The sequence below is a fragment of the Phaseolus vulgaris genome, chromosome 10 (assembly GCF_051622355.1).
Source record: "Phaseolus vulgaris cultivar YP4 chromosome 10, ASM5162235v1, whole genome shotgun sequence".
Taxonomy (NCBI): domain Eukaryota; kingdom Viridiplantae; phylum Streptophyta; class Magnoliopsida; order Fabales; family Fabaceae; genus Phaseolus; species Phaseolus vulgaris.
This window is the reverse complement of record NC_143507.1, coordinates 8,318,987-8,337,621: the sequence shown is the minus strand read 5'-3', so window position 1 is coordinate 8,337,621 and position 18,635 is coordinate 8,318,987. Positions and strand designations below refer to the sequence as shown.

The window sequence follows — 18,635 nt, the reverse complement described above, 5'->3', positions numbered from 1 at the left end:
GAAAAAGGTTAATAGTACCAATACCATGTGATGGTACCTTATATCCATTGGCCATGGTAACTGAAGGTAAATAACCTGTAAGAGATAGGGAAGAGAAAAAAGATTGATTACCGGTAAAGTGATTTGTGGCACCTGAATCTAGAACCCAAGGGCCAAGGGAAGTAGAGTGAATGAGACCAACAAAAGATGTACCTGAATGTGCAACAGAAGCTGTGGAACTAGAGTTCTAACGATCCTCATACCATTTAAGAACTTCATTGAAAATAGCAAGTTGGCCTGGGTATCAATTGAAGTATGGTCCACAATAGAAGGTTGCACAAGAGCAGTTTGAGCAATTGCAACAGATTTAGGAGGACGACCATGTAAGGCATAACATCTGTCAATTTTATGGCCAAGTTTGCCACAATGATCACACTTGTGACGCCCTTTGCCCGACTTGTGAGGGCGAGTACGATCATTATGCTGAGAGACTAAAGCAGAAGAGTCATCAACACGAGACGTTATATCAGTGGTGTGTTTACCTAGCACACGCAAAAGGGTAGAACAAGTGGAAGTAAAATTGGGCACGATAGGAGATCCTAAAATTTGATCACCATAATTTTCAGCAACATTAGGATGGGTATGATGATCAACATAACCTTAACTCTTAAGTCATAACTTAATATCTGAGGCCCAAGTGTCATAATTGGTTCCATCCAATTTGTCAATTGAGATATGAACATTGACATAATTAGTATAAATAGATGGATCCGGCATAATGGCAGCGGAAGTAGCAACAGCGGCAGCGGAAGAAGCCAAAGTGGCAGCGGAAGCGGAAGAATCCATAGAGAATAAGGAAAAATCCAGTCACCGGTCAATTAGCGACAGCAACAAAGATGAAGGCTCTGGCAGCGATTCCGGCGGCGGTTCCGGCGAGATTCCAACGATGATCCGGCGACGGCTCTGACGATGGTCTGGCGGCGGCTCCGGCGAAGCGGCAACGGTGGCGGCTCTGGCGAGACGATGGGGCGGTGGCTGGAAAATTCCAGTGAACAGTGGGTTCACCAAAAAAATTGAACCCTAACCATATGCTCTAGATACCATATTAAAAGGAAAAGAAAGAATATGGTAAATCCCTTGTGTATTGAACACATAGGGTTATGTTTATATAGGAAAAAAAACGTATGGGTTAAGCCCATTACATAATAGAGATATCTAGTAATATCTATAATATTTCATAATATCTAATTGTATCTAACAATTACTATTCATCCTGATTGAAAAGGAAGGAAACTTTTTGTCTTTTTGTTTGTATCTAAGTGTTTGCAATTATTAGAGAGAGAGGAAAGACGAAACAAAAAGTGGAGAATGGGTCTCTCCAAGCTTGTGAATATTATCATTCAGCTATTATCCTATCAATTTTTAAATGCAAAGACAAATTTGTATCGCATCAATCACAAACTTTTATAAATTTTTCCTACACTTTTCACTCTATTTATCTTAATCCAAACAATGTAACTTTCTTTATCTTAAACCAAACAAAGCAATAAATGCATTAATGTAATTTATTGAGGTCCAAATCCCCATGAACATTTATTGAGAAGGAAAACGATTCTTCAAAAACCACAACTGTGTAATGCTGCCAACTTATCACTGCGGCTACTTTAAGAACCACATACTGATGGAGCTTAGAGAGTGGCAGACTTCTATATAATAGTTGTTCTATTTCATCCTCAAAAGCTACAAAGTAGACCCAAGATTTCCATGGAGAAAACAACACACATTGCAGTTATTCCTGGTCTAGGCTTCTCCCATTTAGTTCCCATTCTTCAGTTCTCCAAACAACTTGTTCATCTCCATCCACATTTTCATGTCACCTGCATTGTTCCCTCACTTGGCTCTCTCCCACCTGCCTCCAAAGCCATCCTTCAAACTCTTCCTCCAAACATCAACCCCATTTTGCTTCCACCAGTCAACCTCAACGACCAACCACAAGGGACTTCTTTACTACTCCAAATTCATCTCGCAATGGCTCGATCCATGCAATCCATTCATCACACTCTAAAGTCCATCACTTCCAAGACACCCCTCGTGGCCATGGTCATTGATGGTTTTGCCCTTGAAGCACTAGATTTCGCTCGAGAGCTCAACATCTTCTGCTACATTTACTTCCCTTGCTCAGTCACAACACTCTCCACCTGCTTCTACATGCCCAAGTTGGATGAGGAAACATCATGTGAGTACAAAGATCTGCCGCATCCTATCCAACTACCAGGCTGTCTTCCATTTCATGGTCGGGATCTATTTTCCCAAGCACACGATCGAACTGGTCTCTTTTACAAACTGTTTCTACAACGTCTTAAAAGTTTGCCTCTTGTTGATGGAATCTTTGTGAATAGCTTCTTGGAAATGGAAACAGGTCCTATAAGAGCATTGGAAGAGGAGGGTAGGGGGTACCCTCCAGTGCATCCTGTTGGACCAATTGTCCAAACTGGAGCAGCTTGTACAACTGGGTTGGAGTGTCTGACTTGGTTGGACAAGCAGCAAGATGGTTCGGTTTTGTATGTTTCTTTTGGAAGTGGTGGAACGCTCTCACAAGAGCAAATGAATGAGCTGGCATATGGTTTGGAATTGAGTAACCACAAGTTCTTGTGGGTTGTGAGAGCACCGAATGATGTGGTCAATGCTGCTTATCTTGGTGAACAAAAGCATGAAGACCCCTTAGAGTTCTTGCCAAGAGGGTTCTTGAAGAGGACCAGAGAGAGAGGTATGGTTGTTCCTTTATGGGCACCCCAGATTGAAATCCTTGGACATGGTTCAGTTGGTGGGTTTTTGAGTCACTGTGGGTGGAATTCAACCCTAGAGAGTGTGGTGCATGGTGTGCCACTCATCACATGGCCACTGTTTGCGGAGCAAAGGATGAATGCTGTTGTGCTGAGTGAGGGTTTGAAAGTGGGAGTGAGGCCAAGAGAGAGTGAAAAAGGGTTGGTGGAAAGGGAAGAAGTTGTTGAGATGATAAAGTGTGTAATGGAAGGGAAAGAAGGAGGGGAAATGCGCAAGAGAATGAAGGCACTAAAAGAAGCTGCTGCTAACACTCTCAAAGAACATGGATCTTCTACAGAAACCCTTTCTCAGTTAGCATTCAAGTGGAAAAGTTTGGCATGCGAAAACAAGTTTTCTGAATGATTGTAGGATCTTTGCTTTGTCACTGTTTCTGTTTAATTTTGCTTTGTAATGACACCAATAATTATGCTGATTTAGTGTACCTTTGTCTGATATGGTTTGTGGGGTTCGCAGCTTTATTTTTCTAGGAAACCTAACTAAGAACTGCACGCCTTGAATCAATCAAGCTTTTATTGTTAAATGTTATCCATGAAACTGCGGTGATATTTTTGAAATTAAAAAGTGTAAAACGGCAGTTGTGAGTGAAACTCTTGTTTTAGACCAAAACTGCTTGGTTTAAAATGGCGATTGTGGATGGATTCGTCGTTTTATACCAAACGCTTTGGTCTAAAACGGCAGTTTCACTCACAATCGTTGTTTTGAAGCAAATAGTTTTGGCCTAAAACGACAAACTGTTGTTTTATAGTCATTTTATTACCTTAATTCGAAGTGTGTCACTTACACTTTTGTTTTTCCTTTGTCTTTGCATTTTGTCTTTGTGCTCTGTACTTCTTCTTCTTCTTCATCTTCGTGCTCTCTACTCATTGTAAGTTCTTTCATTCACTCATTTCATTCTCCTCCATTGCTTATTAGTTTCTCTTATTGGCTTCTTTCCTCCATTGGTGAAGGTTTTCTTGGTTGTCATTACTATTTCATTGCTCCACCGCTGTTTTCACTGGTTTCCTTCTGCCACCATTGGTTCTTTGTTGTTGCTAGTCATCGTCGTCGCTATCGTTCATCGACACTGCTCTTCACCATCGTTGCCTTTACGCACAAGGTTGGTGGTGTTTTTAATTTTTTTTCATATTTTTTTAGTATTATTAATTTGTATATTTTGTCTTTATTATAATTTGTATTTATTTTTAATTTATATTTATATTATGTTAGTTGTTAGGTTAGAGTATAATTATTAAATTGTTAGATTGTAAATAGATTTATAATATTTAGTATTAATTAATTTAATGATTTTTAATTGTATATTTAATATTTATTATATTTTGTATTTATTATTAATTTATATTATGTTAGTTGTTAAGTTAGAATAGAATTATCATTTTGGTATTGAGTTTACGGGTGTTCGACCCTCGGCAATTGATACGTCTTGGTGTTGAGTCTAAGGGTGTTCGACTCTCGACAATTGATACGTGTTGGTATTGAGTTCGTGGGTGTTCGACCCTCGACAAACGTGAGAATTCACACTCATTAGTGAACACCTGAATGACCATTACATAACATAATGGATCAAAATTGGATTAACTACGTGCGCATAAATGATAAGTATGAAGGAGAAGTAGAAGAATTGATACTATTTGCGCAACGAAACGCTAATAATAGTGGTCATGAGGGAGTAAATTTTAGGTTTTTTTGCGTTAATTGTTTGAACGGAATTAGATAGGATGTTAACAAAATCGGGGAGCACCTTCTATGTGATGGTTTTCTTCAATCTTATACAACTTGGACATGGCATGGTGAATTATTAAATTTACCAAGTGTTTTCGTATCCGAAGAATGTGGGGTCCACAATGGATGATGAAATACATGGTGAAGTAGATGATGATCGAATGGAGGACATGATTCATGATGTTGGAGCTGAGTCTTTTGCAAAAGTGCATAGATATGAAAGTATGTCAAGCGATGTAGAGACTCCATTGTATCCTGGATAAACTAACTTCACACGGTTGTCGGTGGTGTTAAGACTGATGAATTTGAAGGCAATAAATAAATGGATGGATTGATCACGAAATTGCTTCAATTGTTGAAGGATATGCTTCCAGATAGAAATACTCTACCTAATCGTAATTATGCTGCCAAAAGGATTCTTTGTCCAATGGGTATGGAGTATAAAAAGATACATGCATGTCCTAATGATTGTATATTATACAGGAAAGACTTTGATTTGTTGAAAAATTGTCCGAGGTGTGGGTTATCACGTTATAAGTTGAAACAAAAAGATGATGATACTATTGAACAAATAGAAAAGCATGGACCCCCAATGAAGGTTATCCGGTATCTTCCCATCATTCCAAGGATGAAGCGCTTGTTTGCAAACCCAATTGATGCTAAGAATCTTAGATGGCATGTAGATGAGAGGAAATGTGATGGCATGTACCGACATCCAACTGATTTTATTCAATGGAAGAAATTTGATGACGAGTTTCCAAAGTTTGGTAAAGAGTCAAGAAATATCTGACTTTGTTTAACTACAGATGAAATGAATATGTTTGGTAATATGAGTATGAATCACAGTTCATGGCTTGTTTTACTAGTTACTTACAACTTATCTCCTAGATTGTGCATGAAGCGAAAATACATGATGTTGTCCATGATGATATCCGATCCAAGACAGCTAGGAAATGACATATATGTTTATCTAAGTCCCCTAATTGAAGACTGATATGATTTTGGTATCTTGCAGGATTCCTTGGTTGAGCAAAGCTCTCAAGGTAATTTTGTACCTCAAGGTCGTCAAGATATCCTAGTTGAAGCAATTGGACGACCTGAACACCCTGGTTGTGTACGTGCAACTAGAAAAAGGGTTGCAATTAAAAATTATTTCAAAGCTGCACCACGACACTCATCCTCCTCCCCTGCCTTAGAGACCAAAGCAGAACTGACGAGTAAGATACGTCAAGAATTAATGGAGGAGATGAGAAAGGAGACTAAACACATGCGGCTAGAGTTACGACAAGAGTTTCTATCGTAACAACATTGTGTTGAGCCGCTTGAGCTGCATGTTAGTCCCGTTCCCAATAACACAAAGGGGAGTTGTGCAGCTCCTACAATGTCAGGGGGGATGTCATTGGCAGATAAGCCAATGTGAGCTACAAATAGAGGGCGACATCTTTCCTTAGGTGGTGGCCATTGGAAAAGTCTATCAAGAGGTCACCACCCTACATAACGTTCCTCTCTCTCCTAATGTGGTGTAACAATGGAAAAAGTACGAGTAGTTGATGCTCAGGTTCCACTACCTTTAGATGAGGTAACCATTGTGGTCGATGCATTTCAGACAGTAATAGCCTGGCCCAGACACCTTGTTCAAATTATACCAGAATCTCCGGTAATAATTTCATTTCATTATATTAATTTATATTTATATATTACATCTAATTTAATACAAATGTTCTTTATTTTGTAGAAACCTCGTCGAAAATCAAGTCCGAAAAAATAAGCATGAGGTTCACATTGACGACCTTATAGCTTCCTTAACAGCAGTTGCTAAAGAGATTGGCCAAGATCCTATGGACATTTTGTGGGATGATACGTTTTTTGAAAGAGACACTGACATGTCACTGTACATATACATGTCAGATTTGTTAGAATTTGCAGTTGGAGACCAAGAGCTTAGTATAAATATAATTCAATTTTTATGATGCAAGTATCTTTACCTATATTTCAATTTACTTTATGTTAAATTATTATTGATTATGTTTTAACTAATAACTTGTAGGTATTTGTAGGCATTACAAGGGATTGGGAGCAGGTAATAATATTTAAATTATTTTTTATAATTCTTTAACATATATGTATTTTAACACTAATTAATGTGAACCTTATTTTGTAATGCAGTTCTTTATGGATGAGAGCCCACTACCTTTGCCCGCCATAGAATATGTGAGACATGGTTGGGCCACATATTTCCTTAATTTTAATCAATAGTGTAGGAATTAGATAGATAGGTAGATAGGAATATGTTATTAGTGTTTGTAATACATTTGTATCAATATATATAATTTGATTCTCTCGATTTATGTATTTGACTGGCTGGGTTTTAATTGAATAGGCCAATTTAGATGGGAATTAACATTAAACAGAATGAACTAAAAATAAATTCCCATAAAAAAATGACGGTTATGGTAATAACTGTTGATTTAGTGCATCATCTGTGCTGAGGTTGGGGAATGTGTACAACAACAATTATGGTAAAAATTGTCGTTTTAGTGTGACATTAACATGGCGATCAAATAGTCGTTGTCTTTTCCATAAAAGAATAAACTACGTGTTTAAACACAACGGTCTGAGAGACGTCATTTTAATGCTAAAATAATCGTCGTTTTTCACTTTTTCTACACCAGTGTAGGAAGGAGAAAGAGGGAGTATGGGAAAAAACTGGGTAAATGTGAGAAGGGAGAAGAAGTTGTGAGAGAAAAAAATTTTGATTTTTGTTTTTATCCCCTGTTTTAGGTTTAAAGAAAAATGGGTTGTTTTCACTTTTTTTAATAACTTTCAAAAAAATAATACTAAAATATATTTTTAAACATTTGAAATTTTAATAAAAAGAAAATAATGCTACTTTTTAGATTTTTTAATATTTTTTTAAAACTAATTTTAAATATTCAAATTTATTATTATTATTATTATTATTTAATTTAAACTTTTTTGTTATTATTTTCATTTTTAAGCTTTATTATTTTTTTAAAATTTCTAAATTTTTCAATTTTTACTTTTTTATTATTATTAAAAATCCCATCTTTTAATTTTTTTTCTAAATCAATTGAACACATACTTTTAACAAAAATTTTAGAAACAAAAGTTTTATTTATCCGGACAAAATTGGATGTTGACACATAACATTTGTTTTGGAATGTATCCAATGTCACTCGTGCAAAACTAGAATCAATTATCCCATAGTGTAAATGGACCATGTTTCAATTGAAACATGACATTTGGGTTATTATATTCTTAAATGAAAAGAGTTGTGTTCTGGCTATCATCTATAAATTTTGACTCTAGTGGTAAACAATTATTCCAAAAATTGGTATCAAAGCCAAGGTCATGAGTTTGAATCCTAATAAAACAATTGTCGAGGGAGAGATTGTTCAAGTTTCATAAGTTGTTCTATGGTATAGGCCAAGTGAGCCAAATTCTTAACAAGATAATTATTAAGGGAAAGATCGATATAAGTGACATTCTATATTGACGTTATTGGAAGGCTCTTAACTTGTGGTCATGGGTCCAAGCCCCATGGTGGAGGTCAAGGGAAATTTAAATACATATTATTTCCCTAATCATTTTATGTGTCTTTTAAGGACAAAACCGTGAAGGAGTTTGCAGTTCCTAAGCGGACAATACCTCGAATGTGATGATTGACCATAATGATGTTGTCTCGACGAGTTTGAGGCCAAAACATTGGCGTCGTCTTTAGGAATGGAAAAGTGATTCCAAAGATGAACCATTGTTCCCGTTGTCCTCAACTAGGGAGAATGGAAAAGTGGTTTCAAAGACAAACCACCATTCCCCTTAGACCTCGACTGGAGGGTTTATTTCACTACGCTCAATAATCTTATATTACTCAAGAGTCGAAACTAAAGACAATTTAAATACACCTTCCTCTCTTAACTCTCTGATACAATTTTTAGGGACAAAACCATGATGGAGGTCTGAGCTAAACAAACAAACAATACATTAAATACGGTGATTGATCATAATAACTTTATCTCAACAAACTTGAAATTAGAACATTTGAAAACTTTTTTCATGAATTGTTAAAAATAAAGTATATGGTTAATACTTTACATTTTATTATAAAATTTACAAGAAAACAAAAAAAATATGAAGTATTCTAAATTTAAATTAAAGCATTGAAAAATGGGAATACTATTAAAAATATTAATTGTTGGCTCATTACAATCTAAAAGTAGACTAAAAATCATGTGATCATAGTAATTTAAGATAGAGAGTAGAGACAAAGACCATATGTAGTTTGAGTAAAAGAATTATAGATGGCTTAAATCAAGAGGATATCACAACTTCTTTACTTGTATGAAATTTCAATAGGGTATGCTGACAAAGACTTATGCAAAGTCTTCAAGAGATGAGGAAGGATGTAGGAAATATATTCATAAAAAAATAAGGTAGATATAAGGGGAAATAAATTTGAGATTGTCAAATTCTAAGAAGTAAAAAATGTTAGGAGTTTGGAAATAGAGTTAAATGGTATCAAAATTGAGAAGGTGGTAAGGTTATTGTTCCTATATTTGATAAGGTTGGTGTAAGTAATGAAATGAATGTCTAAAGGGTTAAATACAAGAATCATGCTCAAGCAAATGGAGGCACCAAACAACTTTGTTTTGCATGGTAATGAGTATTTTGGTTTGATCATGTCTACTAGACTCACAACTTGAGGTGTAGATGAAGGATTGATGGTGGAAGGAGAACAAGGTCAATGATTGAGAAATACAAGAGGGGATTGTGTGGTGACATGTGGAAGGGAAGAGCATAGTAGTTAGTGTTGAATAAAACTTATAAGTATCAAATTATTGGGTAAAACAGTTAAATGAACTTATCATGTTCAATAGCTTGTGTTTGAAGTTCAAACACAAGGAAAATGATATGATGCTAATAGATAGAGTGTATGAGGTTGAGGTAAAAAGACCTTTTTTTTTGTTTAGACAATGATGAAGTTCAAACACATTTGTTTTAGTCCATCAAATAATAAAACTCAAAATTGGTAAAAAAAAAAAAAAAAGAAGATTTGCATAGTTCACATATACCACATTACTTTTGATCCTGTGGATAAAGACTATTATGAAAAGTTTTTGAGTGTGTTTGCACTTTGCACTCTTACATAATGATACTAAAGACTTAAAGTGTATTATTGTGTTTAATGTATCTGTGAAAGTTGTTGTAAAAAAAAATTACTGTTTTATTTTAACAAAACTCTAAAAAATGTTAAATAAAATATTTTAATTTCTTTTATTTTAAATATATTTAAAAAGAAAAAAAATTATCTAAAATTTGAAATAAAAAATCTTTATTTTCAATAAATATAATTTATTAATAAAAAAATTATGTAACCACCTCAATCATTTCTCTCCTCCACATATAAAACCCACTCCTTCCTACATACACTTATATTACGTCTCTTTCTTCACACCCTAACATATATCACAAATTCTACAACCACCCACAATAAAGGAAAAATCTGTTTTCTTTTTTCTATAAAGTTTAACACATTCTCTTAAGAGAGAAACGTGGCCTAGTCACATAGCAGAAAAGGGGAGAATAATTGCACATAGCTAGAAAAAAAAAGGAGGGAAAAGAAAAATTGCACACACCAACTACAAAGGAAGGAACAAAGGGAAAATCAAAATAGGAGAATTGGGCATAGAAATAACGAAAACAACAAAGATAGGAAATAAGGAAAAAATAAGAAGCTAAGTGTGTTTTTTTATGTATATTTTTCATTTCAACCATTACTTTGTCAACGAGATTCTAAACATAAAATGTATGTTATTAGGAATTGTAGGCTAAAAATAGTGCAATACTATTTTAATTTGTTGACTCGTGGCCAATAACAAAATGTATTAGTGCAGCTTAGAACAATAGAGATTAAATGGAAGAGAATACAAAACTAAGAACAATAAACCTTATGACACCTTTTAGAACAACTACAAAAAACTTTCATTGTAGCTAACAATTTCTTCTATGCAAGAAGAAAAGGACAAAGCTCTAAAAATGTAAAAAAAGATAAATACATTAGTAAGCAAATCAAGTAAAGGGTTCATATATTGAAGACAAGACGAACTCAAATTAACAGTATAATAAAATTTCACAGGAGCATGCTACAATAGCAGATTATTAGAGCAAATGATCTCATTCCACATCATAATTTTACATGTAATATCAGTTGCTGCCATAGCACACAACGATTAGCAGTTATTGGAAAGCAGAATCAGGAAAAGAAAAAAGAGGTAAAAAAGCAAAGATCCCTACAAAAGCATTGCATAAAACTAATTTTCCTAAACCAAGTTTTCCCATTTTAGTACCAACTCTGAAAGGGTCTTTGTAGAAGATCCATCTTCTTTTAGTGCATTATTAGCAGCTTCTTTTAATTCCTCCATTCTTTTGTGCATTTTCCCACCTTCTTCCCCTTCCATCAAACACTTTATCACCTCCACAATTTCCACCCTTTCCACCAACCCATTTTCACCAACTCTTGGCCTCACTCCCACTTTGAGACCCTCACTCAGCACAACGGCATTCATTCTCTGCTCTGCAAACAGTGGCCATGTGATGAGTGGCACACCATGCACCACACTCTCAAGGATTGAATTCCAACCACAGTGAGTCAAAAACCCTCCAACTGAACTGTGACCAAGGACTTGAATCTGGGGTGCCCATGAAGGAATAACCAAACCTTGCTCTTTGGTTCTCTCCAAAAACCCACCTGGCAAGAAATGCAAAGGATCAACATCCTTTTTTGCACTCAGATATGCATCAAAGGCTAAACTACTCGGTTCTCTCACAACCCACAAGAACTTGTGATTACTCAATTCCAAACCATAAGCTAGCTCGTTCACTTGTTCTTGTGAGAGTGTTCCACCACTCCCAAAAGAAACATACAAAACTGAACCAACTTCTTGTTTGTCCAACCACGTTAAACACTCCAACCCTTTTGCATCATCACCAGTTTGAACAATTGGTCCAACAGGATACACTAGAGGGTACCCTCTTCCCTCCTCTTTCAATGCTCTTATAGGACTTGCTTCCATTTCAAAGAAGCTGTTAACGAAAATCCCATCAACAAAAAAGAACCGCTGAACGCGTTGGAGGAAGAGTTTGTAAACTTGACTTGATCGGTCCTGAGCTTGGTTATTGAGATCCCTGCCATGAATTGGAACACAGCCTGGTATTTTAACAGGCTCAGGCAAGTCTCGGTACTCGCATGATGTTTCCTTGTCCAACTTGAGCACATAAAAGTACCAAGAAAGTGTTGTTGCAGATGAAGGGAAGTAAATATAGGACAACAAGTTGAACTCCTTAGCAAAATCCAATGCTTCAAAGGCAAAAGAATCAGCCACCAAGGCCACAAAGGGGGTCTTTGAAGTTAAGGTCTTCAAGGTCTGGTGTATAGATGGGAGAGAGAGAGTGACTGTGAACTGAATCTGAGTTTCTAAGGCAACCCTTTGTGGTAGGTCCTCAGATTTGACAGGTTGAAGAAAAATGGATTTGATGTTTGGTGGAAGAGTTTCAAGGATGGATTTTGAGGCACTTGGGGGAGAACCAAGTGTGGGAATTAAGCATGTGACATGAAAGTTTGGATGAAGCTCAACAAGCCTCTTGGAGAATTGAAGAATTGGGACCAAGTGGCTAAAACCAGGACCAGGAACTACTGCTATGTGAACCTTTTTCTCCATGGATGATATCTGTGACCAAGTTCACAACTCTTCACATAGAACTTGGTGGAACTGAACTCTTGCTTTTGGCTTTATATTGGATCCTTTGCACAAGAAAAATTCCTATAAATATTAACAAGTTTGACTCAATTATCACTACAAGAACTAAAAAATAAGTTAAACAAAAAGAAGAAAAAACGAGTCACGTTTCATGGCATAAAAGAACAATTTTTTCTTATTCCTCGTAAACTAACTAGGAAGAGAGATGTTGTTTAACATTCACTAGTTCATTGTAAATTACAAATTAATTAGATGGAATGACAACTTCATATTTTAATTATTTTAAAAAAATATAATGGTATTTATGAAAGATTTCTATTTATTTTATTATAAAAAATTAAATAGAAATCAAGAGCAAAAAATAATTAGTTATTTTAACTAAATTAGATACTATTTTATATAATAAAAAATTATTGATATATAAATTAGTTTTTAGGATTAAAATTTATAAACTAATTTTTAATTGATATTTAATTAATATTGATTAATTTAAATTTTAAAGATGATAGTTGAATTTTGATAAGTAATTAGATCAGATTAAAAATTAGTTTATAAAATTTATTAATAATAGAAATTATTTTATACTAATAATTTTTTTATTTTTTAAAATAATATCTAATTTAATTAATATATTAATTATATTTTTTATTTTTAAAATTGATTTTTATTTAATAATTTTATAGTAATATTTATTTTATATATATATATATAATTTTAAATTACGTAGAAAAATAAATAGATATACAATAACTGATATTAAAGGTTCCACAAAGTTACCAAGCACATGCTTGTAGGTTGAAAAGAATTATATATTCACTTTACTTTGTGAGTATAGTCTAACAACTTTTATTAGAATATTTCTTTTATGGAAAGTGATGTAGATATTCAATATATTTAGATTATTATATTATTAAATTAAAATTTATACTTAGAATATTATATTACTATAATTATTAGTAAGTGGACTTTAAGCCTAACTCAACCCCATAAAACCGGCTCATGGGATGAGGTTTGCACACACTTATATACAATGAAAGGTTCTAATTCCTAGTCGATGTGGGATCTCCAACACACCCCTCACGCCGAGACTGCCAACTCGTGCGTGGGACTATATATTTTGGGTGGTCCGATAGCGGTCCGATAGCGGGTAACACAAGTATACGCTTAATCTCTTTCAAGAAACTGGCATGCTTGACTCTGCACCTGTGGCCACTCCTATGACTCACACCTCCCGTCTCTCTCCCGACCAAGGCTTGCCACCTCCCAATACAGAAGACTCCTTGGACGTCTCATTTACTTAACCAACACGCGACCAGACATCGCCTTCGCTGTCCACAATTTAAGCCAATTCATATTTGCACCCACTTATATACTATGAAAGGCTCTCATCCGGTTTTATGGGGTTAAGTTAGGCTTAAAGTCCACTTCGTAATATAGTATCAGAGCCATTTTGAGCCTATCCTAACGAGTATTTGTTGGGCCTATCGTGCCACCCGCTATTGGGCCGCTATCGGACCACCCAAAATATATAGTCCCACGCACGAGCTTCTATCTATCACTCTCGGCGTGAGGGGGTGTGTTGGAGATCCCACATCGACTAGAGATAAGGACATTTCATAATATATAAATGGGTGCAAACCTCACCTCATTGAGCCGGTTTTATGAGGTTGAGTTAGACTTAAAGTCTACTCTTTCTTAATAATAATAATAATAATATTTAAAATTAAATTTGATCCACCACGTGCTTTGAAGTTTCAAGAGTCTTTTATTACGAGTTAAAAGTAACTTTGATATGTACTTTCAATTTTTTAGATAAATGTGTGACACATTTTTAATTTAGTCTTCCCACATAAAAACTTCTTAAATTAGTTTTTATATGGTGTTATATATACTTTAATAATCGAATTAAAAATATGTCACATAAAAAAATTAAGAATCTGGTATAAAAAAAATCAAATTAAGAATGTTCAAGAAACTAACGTGATATATATCAAATTGTTTTCGTATGACGAGGGAGTGAGACACCGGAGGATTATTGATGGAATAATTGATTTTTTATTTTTAATCATGTTTTTTTTTCTTTCTTTGGTCATGTCTTTTAATTTTTAACTTTCACTTGAGAGTGTGTTTGCAAAAGTTATTTTAATATTTAAAAAAGTGTTTGGTATTTATGTTTAATAATTTATATCTAGAAGATTTTCTATTATAGTTATTTAGATAAAATATTTAATTTCTTGACAGTAAAAAAACATGTTATAAACTTTAATAAAAGTGTGAGGAAAAGAGATTGAAATAGAAAAAGGAAAAAAAACATAAAAAAAATTAATGTAAATTATAAAAATTTAGTTTTTTTTTTCATTCTGTTCAATGTAAAAATATTTTTTATTTCTTTTACCTGCTTTTCCATTTTTTAGAACGTGAAGATGAAAGAGAAAAAAAAATAGAAAAACATAATATCTCTCTTTTTGAAAGTTAAATTTAAATGGATGACGTACTTGATTTAATTATGTTTATTATATTATAAATTTAAATTTATTTAATATATTTTATATTTTAATTTAATTATTAAAACTGTATGTTTAAATTTACAATTGACGGAAAAAAATATTTTCACCATATTTTTTCTTAATAATATTTAATATTTAAAAAATACGAATATATATATATATATATAATGATTCGGTTGGTATCGCTATCAACACGTCCTGGCGATGGCGACCCATAGTCGTACAGAAACTAATAATATTCTAATTTTTAGTAATATGATAAGTTTTGGTATAAAAGTAGTTTCTAATTTTGGCAATCATATGAAAAAATTGTTTATATTTAATTCTTAACGATACAAAATAAAATGATATCATTCTTATTAAATATAAAGAGTTGAATGAATAAACAAATTTATGAAAATTGAAACAAAAAGTCATATTATTAAAAGACAAAAAGAATATTTAAGATATTTATATAACACGCCAACGTGAGAGACAAAGGTACGCTGGTTTTGAGAATATATTTATATCTAACCATTTTCTTTTATTTTTAGTCAATGTCTTGTTTGGTTAAGACACAGAAGAACAGCCAAGAAAAAAGTTTTCAATTATTCAAAATTAGGAAAATAATTGGTTCACGTAGATTAAGTATTCATCATATTTTATTTTTAGTATAATAAAAAAAATTATAATCTTAATATAATAATATTAAATTTATTAGTTGATTTTATTTAAATTTTATTAATGATTAAATATATGTTTCTTTTTATATGTTTTTAACAAGAAAATTAATTTTATTATGCAAACAAGGTTAATTATATATTAATTTTAATTTTTTCTTTCAACAAATATAAATAGAAAATTATTAAATACCCGTGTTCAATTATCTTAATTATTAATCGAGTTTAAATAAAATTAATTTTTTATTCTGTTATAATTATTTTCTTATAATAATAATAAAATATGACTTGTACTGAAAGTATTTACTTCATAATTTATAAAGTATTTACTTTTTTATTTTTTAATACTTTTATTCTACTACGCAATTTCATTTAACATTTTTTTTCTCAACGTTTTCCTATTTTCGTTTCTTTAAATTTTATCTTTTAAAACCAAATACACCACCTAAAGGTTATGTTTCTACACATTAATGCAATATGGATATAAATAGAAAGATACTTATAAGACATATAATACAAATTTATATATTATATAATTATGATTATATAAATTGTTTTGTGAGATATTTTAATTTTATTTTAGAATATATTTTACAGTTGATATTTTTATAATTATATTGAAAATTTATATAATAAATTTAAATTTTTAAAATTAATATACATTTTTTTTTAAATTATATTAAAATTGTAATTATTTAATTAAACACTTCAACTATATTTTGAATTATGTGTTCAATCAAAATACATCTTGTCTGATGTATTAAAAAACTAATTTCTTATTAAAATACATGAAAGTATGTTTTTTTTAATTACATTCATATCGTTTTCAAAACAAAATATATTTTATTCAGTTCCCAATATTAAAACCGAATGACTGAGTTTAAACGCCTTTTAAGTCCCTCCTCCAAAATTACTTATTAGACACGGCTCTATGCACAAAAAGTTAAAGTTTTTGCTTTTCTATTCACTGCTGCTATGCTGCAGTCTTGTCTTCTATTTATAAAAATAAGGAGAATTTTTAAATTTAAGTAAATAGGTATATCATATTTTAGTGGATCGATCTCATAAAGTAAAATTCATCATCTTGAAATTGTGACCACATCAGAACTTTTTATGTTGAATTTTATACACAATTTTAAATAGCAGTGATATTCTCCTATAAAGAACCACTTAGTGAAATATCTGCAAGCTGAAATTGTGTATGCTCAACATAATTTCAGTGTAAAATTTTACATTAAAGTCACTTCAGTTATACAAGTCTTCCACATTCTTCAGGGCATTTTTCAATGTTATGCATGATACATTTCAACACCTAAATCGTGGTATGACCACACAATTTGAATTTAAAAAAAATAATCAGAAATTGAGTAGCTGAATCACGACTTACTTATCCAATTATATAAATTTAAAAAAAAAAATGCAAGTAAATACAAGATAAAATTGCATAATTTTGGTTCCGCTATTATACCATTCTTGTTTTTTATGATACAAAAGAAATCCAAAACTTTTACATTATAATTATATTTATATTTATATTTATATAATACTAGCAAATACAGATACATTACTAATACACCTTTACATTTACTAACATTCTATTTTTATTATATTAAAATTTAATTGTGATCATATTTTTTATACGTATTCTTTTATATTGTTTTTGTATATGGTTAATATATTATTTAAGGTATTTAAATTTAAGGTGAAAGAAATATAAAGTTCTCGGGACAAGAGAAAATAACTGTGGAAAGTGAGAGTTAAAAACTTAAAACTTATAAAAAAAAATGTAATAAGAATTCGAAGTACAATTTTGACTGCTGGAAGGAGATAACCAGGGATGGGGATGGTTAAGGATGGACCATTTCTTATTTTGACTATTCTCATCCCCAAACAAAAACTAACAACTCATACACATATTCACTAAATAACTAAAAAATATGAATTGAACAAAAAAAAGTGAATTCAATCTTAAAAAGAACATATATTTTATTCTCAAATAGTAATAAAAATTATAATTACATTAATTTTTAAAATAGAGTTACAAATTATTAAGAATATTTTAATAATTTATAATAAAGTCAGAAAAGAAGAATAGTTATCCCAATAGATAAACCACAAACAAAAAATAAATAGAGTGACTTTTACATATACAAGAGAAGTGACATATGTACATATATATCGAAGTTTTTACTATTAGTTTTGTCAAGTTTTGGTTTTCACCTCTCGTTTGTCAGTTGGATTAGTATTATTCTCCATTTAGCTATGTTTTCTATTAGAATAAATGGCAGTTTGGTGAGTTTTTTTTCTTGTAATAGAGGTGTTAGACAAGGTGATCATTTGTTTCCTCTACTTTTCTGTCTTGCAGAGGAAGTTCTTAGTAGAGATCTCTCAAAGCTTGTAAATGATAAGAAGACATTACATATGGCTAGTCTGCAAGGTTTTCTCACCCCCTCTCATATTTTATATGCGGATAACATTTTTGTTTTCTGTGGGGCACATAATAAGTCTCTTAGAAATTTGAGTATTTTTCTTAAAACATATGGTGATTTCTCAGGTCAATATGTTAATAATTCTAAGAGTAGTTTTTTCACCATAGATAATTCGACAAGATTTGTCACCAAAATTCAGCGTATTCTTTCTTGTAGTCATGGTTGTTTATCTTTCACTTAAGCAGGTTTATTCTATTATACTTTATTATACTTCTTGGACTGTTGGTACAGGTTCTTTTATTAATTTTTTGAATGATAAATGACGTGGCACTACTTCTTTAACGAATATTGTAGGATTATCTTATGGTGTTAGCATTCCGGATACAGTCTCTCAATTTTGGACAGGTGATGATTGGAATATTCCATTGTCTTTACAGCAGATGCCTCATCTTTTTAGTCATATCATGGTTAGGGTGGTACAGGATATTCCTAATTGGATTCTAGATGAGTCTGGTCGTTTCACTCTTAAATCGGCTAAGACTTTTTTCTTGGATCCAGGAGTTCCCTGTGGTTGGGATAAATTTATTTGGTCTTCATATCTTCTGCCTTCCAAAACTCTTGTCATTTGGAAAGTTTTTCATGGACGACTTCCTACAATTCAGTATATTCAAAATAAAGATCTACTTATTTGTTCTATGTGTACGCTTTGTGAAAAGCACGAGG

The 18,635-nt window shown here is 32.3% G+C and overlaps 2 protein-coding genes across 2 annotated transcripts; one reads left to right on the top strand and one right to left on the bottom strand.

Moving 5' to 3' along the window:
- Positions 1-1,597: 1,597 nt before the first annotated feature.
- On the top strand, positions 1,598-3,255 carry LOC137818232 (hydroquinone glucosyltransferase). The gene has a single exon (XM_068621523.2). The coding sequence runs from the start codon at positions 1,744-1,746 to the stop codon at positions 3,163-3,165; it is 1,422 nt and encodes a 473-aa protein (XP_068477624.1). The 5' UTR covers positions 1,598-1,743; the 3' UTR covers positions 3,166-3,255.
- Positions 3,256-10,716: 7,461 nt separating this feature from the next.
- LOC137818235 (hydroquinone glucosyltransferase) lies at positions 10,717-12,379 on the bottom strand. The gene has a single exon (XM_068621525.2). It carries the CDS (start codon positions 12,276-12,278, stop codon positions 10,881-10,883), a length of 1,398 nt encoding a protein of 465 aa, XP_068477626.1. The 5' UTR covers positions 12,279-12,379; the 3' UTR covers positions 10,717-10,880.
- Positions 12,380-18,635: the final 6,256 nt, after the last annotated feature.